Source organism: Anneissia japonica, unplaced genomic scaffold (genome assembly GCF_011630105.1).
Source record: "Anneissia japonica isolate Jap-2015-1 unplaced genomic scaffold, ASM1163010v1 scaffold287957_len1322810_cov207, whole genome shotgun sequence".
In the NCBI taxonomy this organism is placed as follows: domain Eukaryota; kingdom Metazoa; phylum Echinodermata; class Crinoidea; order Comatulida; family Comatulidae; genus Anneissia; species Anneissia japonica.
In genome coordinates, this window is record NW_022683022.1 from 573,195 (window position 1) to 581,946 (window position 8,752).

At 34.4% G+C, this 8,752-nt stretch overlaps 1 protein-coding gene across 3 annotated transcripts in view; it reads left to right on the forward strand.

The window, feature by feature from the left end:
• The first annotated feature begins 275 nt into the window (after positions 1–275).
• The window catches only part of LOC117119743 (hyalin-like), a 49,101-nt gene continuing 40,624 nt past the window's right edge, over positions 276–8,752 (forward strand). For all 3 annotated transcript variants that reach the window (XR_004447247.1, XM_033264646.1, XM_033264731.1), the window contains exons 1-4: positions 276–664; positions 1,488–1,733; positions 2,123–2,380; positions 3,607–3,846. Coding sequence is in view for 2 of the 3 variants with exons in the window: in XM_033264646.1 (XP_033120537.1) it covers positions 436–664; positions 1,488–1,733; positions 2,123–2,380; positions 3,607–3,846 (973 nt within the window). In the remaining variant the exon portion in view is untranslated. The remainder of the gene's footprint in view (positions 665–1,487; positions 1,734–2,122; positions 2,381–3,606; positions 3,847–8,752) is intronic.

Sequence of the window (8,752 nt, forward strand, 5' to 3'; positions counted from 1 at the left end):
TGTATTGTGAAATAAACATTACTTGAATTGAATTGAATCATCATCATCATATCATCATCATCATCATCAGTAGACTTAGGTTCCGCAACAGAAGAATTATAATTTATAACATAACACGAAATTTCCATAATTAATTTGTCGTTTTCCCACTAATAATACTATTTAGTCACATACTTTACCATAACTTAATATTTTCTTTTTTGTTGCTTTGAGATAGGAAATATTTAATATTTATTTTTATTATATTTTATTTTTACGTCCTTTTCTGCAGGTGAATGTTCAAACGGTGAATATATAATTTCCGAGGGTGGTTGCTTCCGATTGACTAATAATTATTATAGTTTTACGCGTGCGGACGGTGTATGCGAATATTATTATGACGGCAATCTAGCGTCCGTCCATTCCGAGGAAGCACACAACTATCTCAAATCATATATGATGGACCGCTATGAATCTGTAGCCTGGATAGGTCTTACATATTCACAAGACACTGGTAGTTGGGGCTGGCTGGACGAAACTCCTCTGGACTATAATGCCTTTGGAAGCGATTGGTTATTAAACCTAGATGGAACAGAGGAGTGTGCAGTTATGCTTGACGAAGTTGACTATAGATGGGAGGAAAGCCACTGTTCTCGGTACAGACGAGGGTTCTGTAAACAACCAGGTTAGAAATGCAAATATAAATCAATACATGATCTATTAAATTTAACTTGAGTTGTGAATCGCTTCCATGATGACCTACAATATACATTTATACACCATGTACGTAATCAGGTCGTACACATCATTCTACTGTCATATTTTTATATATTTAGGACAGGTGACTGTCAATGTAGAATGGAATTGGTCGTAGCTAGATCCTCGAACTAAGCCAGCCACTTCAGGCGCGTCATTTTATTAAAAAATGACTCTATTACAGACCTCAGACCTCAGTGTCGGATATAACTGCCAAACACCAGAACGTCACTTACTTGAACCTTCAACTACTCTGATTTTAAAATACCTGAAAAGACGTCATTATTGAGCCACTTTCTTTCTAGATGGACATTAAGACGCTGATACGACGAAGAAAAAAATCAAAATAAGCCACAAATTTACATGAATTAGTGACTATGGCTACAATGCCACTGGTCTTGTCAATAAAGTAAAAATACTGTATACTTAGCAATATATTTTATTTATATATGTATATTATATAGGACATAATATTTTGAAAATTGATTCATCCTCTTTCGTATACCATGCAGAATGCAAAATAAAAAAGTTTAACCCTCTTATAACAATTATCGGAAGGGCTAAAACTGATTAATCTTTAATTGAATTGCACGTTTAATTAGGGACCCTGGCTTATTTGCATTAAGATGTTCGTTTGTGATGTATTTTGCTTAACTGCATTGACAAACCTTGAATTTAGTTACAGTCTGGTATAATGTTTGCCGTATTCCTACAGAACTCATACACTAATATAATTGTTAATTTATATATAGCTTTCCTGTCACCTAAAATGCATAACTGTCCGCAAAACATCAACGTCAACAGTGATGCAAACAGCAACGAAGCGCACGTGACGTGGACAGATCCGACCGCGACCAGTGACGCAGGTGGATCTGTCAGTAGTCTGGTTAGGTCTCATCAGTCGGGAGACGCATTTCCAATAGGAGTGACAACGGTAACCATCAGCGCTTCCAATGATGTAGGGACGTCTTCCTGCAGATTTTCAATTCGTGTCAGAGGTACGAAAGACAAAAACATGACAATATGTGATCGATTTTGGTCACTGTATCTAACTGGCTCGCATGTCTGCATTTTATGTGTCATAAATTATTATTTTTATGATTAATCGCAATATTACTCTGCTACAATAATTATATATCATATTATCAATTACCATAATCATTAAAAAACAAATAATGTAAAATGCTTTGAACTGCATACGCTAGTTTAGGCCTATGTTTGTTTCACATCATTCATCATTTCAGGCGGAATTGAAACTATTGGAGAGAACTTTAGAGGATTTTAAAGCTTTATTTTGATTGCAAAAAGCAGAAGAGAGAGGTAGAGAGAGAGAAAAAAAAACCCAGAATGAATTGGGCTTTTTATTTTATTCTTTTTTATGTTGTAGACAACGAGCATCCGGTATACACTAACTGCCCAAGCAATGACGTAGTGATTGACATCCCAACTGGTCAGGCTACTTACACGTATAATTCACCTAATCCAACAGCGACTGATAATGATGCCATCAGGAGTAACACCTGCACAGGTGAAGCATGCCAGGGAGATGTGCTTGCTCCTGGAACCTACCAAATGCATTACGTAGCCGATGATACTACACGATGTAATGGAAAAGGGCATTGCCGATATAATTTAATTATAAGAGGTATTATATTTATATATTATCATAACTTTTTTGAGGAAATTAATGTCAGCTTTAGCTTTTCTTACTTGTTTGCGAAGTTTTTCCATTCTTCTGCAATCTTGTTTACAAACATCACTGTTGTGTAAATCATGAATGATACCCAAACAATCGACAAGAAACTAAAAGCAGCACAAATTTGAGTGTAATGAACCAAGAGTTAATTAAAGAAAAATCAGACATGTTTCTTATGTATCACACAGATATCATCAGTGAACGAAATAAAACATAACAAAAGAACCTATACTACTTATATACTCAGATGGTAGATTGAAATGCAGGTGATTTGATGTCTCAACTCGTAAAAGTTACAACGTGGTAGATTGTTCCATTATATGTATAGGGTGATGTTGTACTGCAGCACTTGTTTGTTGAGTCATGGCTCAGTCCATTTAATATGGAGCGCCTCTTTAATTTTAAGTTGGAAACTGTTATTGGCCTGATCTAAGATTGTAAAGCTTTCCCTGTTTGGCTTAGATTTACACTTAGGATCCCAAGATTGCAGAAGAATGGAAAAACTTCGCGAACAAGTAAGAAAAGCTGAAGCTGACATTAATTTTCTCAACAATTGTAAAATCTTCAGTGTTTTCCCAACATTATCATATAAATGGTCGAATGGCTGAACGGTTAGCAGGGGAGCCGCAAGCAACCATAATATCGGCGCTGGTTCGAACGGTACGCCCGCCTATGCTTTCTGGTGGTAGAACAAGTCTTCTCGGCTAAGGACTATAAACCGTAGGCCCAGTGTATACAATGGCTCGTGTGCACTATAAAGAACCCAGACATCTTTCGAGACGAGTAGGGGGATACCCCGGTGTAATGGAACAGACAACCCCTGTGGTGGAGGACGAGAGTTGCTGATACCAGGTTACCGGGTAGCACAGACACGAAGGGACCTTTAGGGGCGAAGAAAATCATTGATCGAGTTCCTATAGTCCACATATCAAGCGCCCTGAGCATCTTACATTAGATGGATATGTGCGCTATATAAAACTACACTATTATTATTATTATTATATATATAACCATCTTGCGGTAATGCTATAATTATCAATTTAGCACTGGTAACACAAATAATAAATAATAGATAATAACACAGTGCTCAAATATATAAGAACATGATGTTATAAATCGTATCAAACATAGTTCATCAACGAAACAATATCACCATTTTATCTCTTTAATTTTAGATGTTGAACCCCCTACAATAACTTGTGGTGCAGACATTGTGCAAAACACAGACTCGGATCAAAATGACGCCATTGTCACTTGGTCTGATCCTGAGACAACCGACAACGTTGGTGTAGCAAACGTAGTGTGTACACCTGCCTCAGGTGACCAAGTGACAATCGGTGCAACAGACGTAGAATGCACGGTCTCTGATGCTGCAGGGAACACGGACACGTGCTCATTCACTGTAACTGTTGAAGGTATTTTTTGATGATTATTATTTCTTTCTCTTCTTATTCTTTTGATTTATCTACAAACAAAATATAATTTAAAGGACAATCAAGTAATTAATATAACTTGTGTAAAATAAAAACAAAATTATACAAGGAATATTTTAACAAGAAACACCAGTTTCTTAAAGAAAATCATAATGTAAAATAATACAATTTCGTAATTATAATGAGTCATAAAATATAAACCAAAAATTCATGTGAAAGGGTGGGGTGGGGGGGGGGGGGAGGGGATTGGTCAATTAGGCAGTAGCTATACGGTACCAGTTTTAAACGAACTCCTAATTCTGTTGATGGTGATGGTGTCTGTGGGGTTGCTGGCGGTGAATTGGGTACGACGATGTCAACTATGACAATAAACGTGATTTTTTTTTAAATATACTTAATGTATTACATTAATATAATTTCTCTCCGTTTAGACAATCAGCCTCCGTCTATAACATATTGTCCAGGTATCGTAATGAACTCACTCGAACCCAGCAACCCTTGGGCAGTAGCTGAGTGGCGTGAACCTGAATTCGAAGATAACTCAGACTATTTTTCAATAACCAGCAGTCACACAAGCGGCCAACAGTTTCCTCTTGGGCAGACAACAGTCGTAGTGACAGCTACAGACGCAGCCGAGAACAGTGTCACGTGCACATTTAATGTTGAGATTAATGGTATACTGTTATTTAATTCTTTGCATAATATATAGAAAGTTGAAATTTTAATTTAGATACGGTATATAATAATTATGTTAATCAAAATAGGGCCCATCAAATGTTTATGGTCTGTTTCACCGATGTTTTGTCCTATTTTGGTGTTATTTTGTATACTTATAATATTTTTAATATTCCGCCGTTTGTATATTTTTATATCATATCTGAATAAATAAATAAAAAATAATAATTCTACCTAAACTACGTTAGCATTATCTGGAACAGTTTGTTAAACATGTGTTTATTAAGAAGATTTATGTTCCCCAAATTTGTAAATTCAGTTAATAAGTATCATTCATTTTTTTTAGTAATTATTTTCACCGGCTACACTAAAACATTCATCTTTGGTTGTGCATAATATTCATCTTATGAAGTAACATGTTTTGTATACGATAACACGAACATTAATCATATAATGTTGTAATAGTGATGTAATGACACTTACATCACTATGACGTAATGACGTAATTTACTTTCAAAGACATCACACCGCCGGTGTTTACGAATTGTCCTACTACTAGCATCACAGTTAACACATCTTTTGGAGAGGCTTTCGGAGTTGCTACATGGCCTTTGTTGGCGGCAACGGATAACAGTCAAGATCCCCCCATTTTTAATGACACCATTACAGAGGGCTCGTTTGAGATTGGTAACACTCGCCTAGCATTCAGTGCAGCTGATGGCTCAGATAATACGGAACTATGCGTGTTTAGTATCACTGTTATAGGTAAGCTGTAAAACCCTAATATAGACACGATTATACATAGGTAACTATAGACTTTATAGGCCTACATATAATTATCATATGCATAATGTTTTACTTTAGTTTTTAATTATTTTTAGTTTTGTAATTTTAAGTTTCTTTTTTTTTGTCGTGTTTTTCACTTTGATTTTGTAATTTAATTTTTGTTTTTTAAGTTACTTTTAAACAGCCCTGTGAAAAACACAACTAATTTCGTTTTCAGAAAAAATAATAATAATAATTATTATTATTATTATTATTATTATTATTATTATTATTATTATCATCATTATTGCTATTATTATTATTGTTATTATTATTATTATTATTATAAATAGTATTAGTTGCAATAAAATAACAATACAATAATACATTTTATATCTTTTATTGAATAATCTTTTTTATCTTGGTTAATCTAAGAATTTGTTTCGAGCTTGATCTTGGATTGCAGTAAAAAAAATTGATAATAAAAAGAAATATAATCAAAATCTTTATCACTATAATAATTTTCGTAGCACAGCTTCTAGAATTATATAGGCCTGAAGATTATTAAAGGTATCATTTTATTCCGTAATGTATACGTTTTTATATTAGAACGGAATTGTTAACAAGTTAATAATAAACAAAATTATCGTAGGCCTATATTTAGAAATATGATTGGCAATATATTATTATAATTATTAATATCTCTTTACATATTATTTGTATAACGATGATTTTGAGCATTTCAAAGTAATCAATCATTACAGGTATTTCATCGTGTATAAAAATTCATATTGTTTTCTATTTCTTGTGTGTTTACTTGAAGACGATGAACGTCCTTTATTTACATTTTGTCCCTCTGACGTCTATATTTCGACTGAGGTCGGCTTACCGTCTGTGTCCGCAAACTGGATTGAACCAGTTGCAGAGGACAATTCCGGCCTAGCGCCAACGATTTACCAAACAAGAGCTTCTGGAGAGCGATTTTGGATAGGGACAGAGACCGTAACTTATGTAGCTACTGATTCGTCTTATAATAACAACACTTGTGTTTTCAGTGTGGTTGTTGAGGGTAAGCCAATAACAGTAGGCCTATATTATTATGTTATATACATTTATTCATTTATCTCACAGCAAATTAAGTTGACCCTGATATATCTAACAGTTACAGAGTTTCTATCCCATTGTGAAGGTAGATCTAATTTCATATATTTCTTAATTATCAATTATGGAATATGAAAATTAGGAAAATGAAATTAGATCTACAGTATGCTTATAGTAGGCCTATCTAATTTCATATTTCATAATTCTCAATTAATCAGTCTGTTATGTCTCTGTAGATGACGAACCACCTGAGATTGCGAATTGCTCTGCTAACATTGAGGAATCAGCTTGGGATACCAGTAACTTTGCAAACGTTACATGGTTACCTCCAGTTATTACTGACAATTCTGGAAGTACGCCAACCGTCATCGCCAACTTCCAGCCTGGTGAGAGTTTCATTCTTGGAGAAACGCGCGTTATTTACAATGCAACAGACGATGCGATGAACGCAAACACGTGCACATTTACAGTCACAATCGGTGGTAAGTAAATTGCGTAATGCGTTTTAGAGCGCAGTGCTTGTCATTAGATGCAGCAAAATTTAGAAACGGTTTACCTTTTATTAGATCAGTTATCATCTTGTTAGAGATACGATATTTCTCTAATTACCGGCGCGGCGCTTATTAGAGGTGCTCAACGGATCATTACGGTTATTATTAGACCTATTTATTACAAAATATTGGTTGGCGTTTACATTATGAAACAATTCCTCTGTTATTTATGACACTTACTAATAAAGTCAGGTAAATAGTATAGACCTCTTTATGGCACTAGTATATTGACCAACACTATCGATATTTACCCAATCAATACATTCTTATTTTATCTTGTATTGTGAACTTTACATATGAGAGGAAGGTTAATTGAATTGTATACAATCTGGATTCATTAATTGATTAGTCTAATAACACGATTATGCACACAATAATGTACCGTATATTATATTCTTCAATATAATGTCGAAGCTGGAATGCAGGCAACTGGAGAAACTTACGAAAAAATCAATTAAAGCAGAAGCCAATGTCAACTTTTTGACAAATTCTAAAACCTTTGGTGTTTTCTCGAAATTTATATTATATTCTGTATATAAACAATAAATTGGACACCAAATTTGTTATATTTACAAAAGATTTATTGATTTGTGTTCAGTCACAATTAATATGATATACAAGTACATATATATATGTATATATATACACATATATATACATATATATTATATACATATATATATATTATATACATATATATGTATATATATATATATATATATATATATATGTGATCTAAATTATCGTGTCACCAATTTTTCATATAGATGACTAGATAGTTGGTTTGCTACACAGCATACAGTTTCATTTTAAATAAGATACATCGTTCCTTAGCAGAAGCATTGACAACAAAAACCAATCTCAGATAAATTGGTCTGGTATGTAAGATTTAGAACAACGTACGGTACCATATAGTGTGTATTTTATCTTTCTATTCAGATATTACTCCTCCAGTGTTTGCCAATTGTCCACATGACATGATGACGTATTCAGATCCAAATGAGGCAACGACTATTGTAACTTGGGATCGTTTGAACTCAACGGACAATAGTGGTTTGATCCCAACAATCAGTGACTTGGATCTAACTTCGATAGAACTTCGAATAGGAATTCACCAAATGGTATTCAGTGCTGAAGATACATCCGGAAATATCGAAATCTGTCAATTTAACGTTACAGTTATAGGTACACAAATATTATATATTCATATATTTATATTCATATATTTATATAGCGCCTTTCTTTGCAGATACGAAGCGCTTCTGTCACCGGTCATTGGATCCACATGCTTAAGTGTTGCTGCTGTATTTAGCGCAGGAGCAAGCAACCCAACCAGGTACCCATTTATACTCCTGGGTGGAGAGAAGCAATGCAGATAAAGTGTCTTGCTCAAGGACACAAGCGAAATGCACAACGAGGGATTGAAACCCCGACCTCAAGGTTGGGAAACCAAACCTTTCACGCTGCGCCAAACCTTTTCTATATATTGAAATCAATATTTTCATTAAAGCACCATAGTTCAGTTGGCTAACTCGAGGTAAACGAACCATGTGCCATGGATATCCGTAGTTACTGGTTCATTCCATGGATGCTCTTATTGTCTTATTTCTATTCTATTGGTTAACTTGGTAGTAGAGACTCTGGAAGCGTCTTGCTTATTAGCTCCTCATGCATCGGCATTATAGTTTATTTTATGGATTGTAAGAGGCGTAAGGCCTTGTGTTCATTAATTTAGCTCTTGTGTTTTTCCTGAAAGAGTACATTAAGCAATTGTTCCTCGGAGACAGACCATCTTC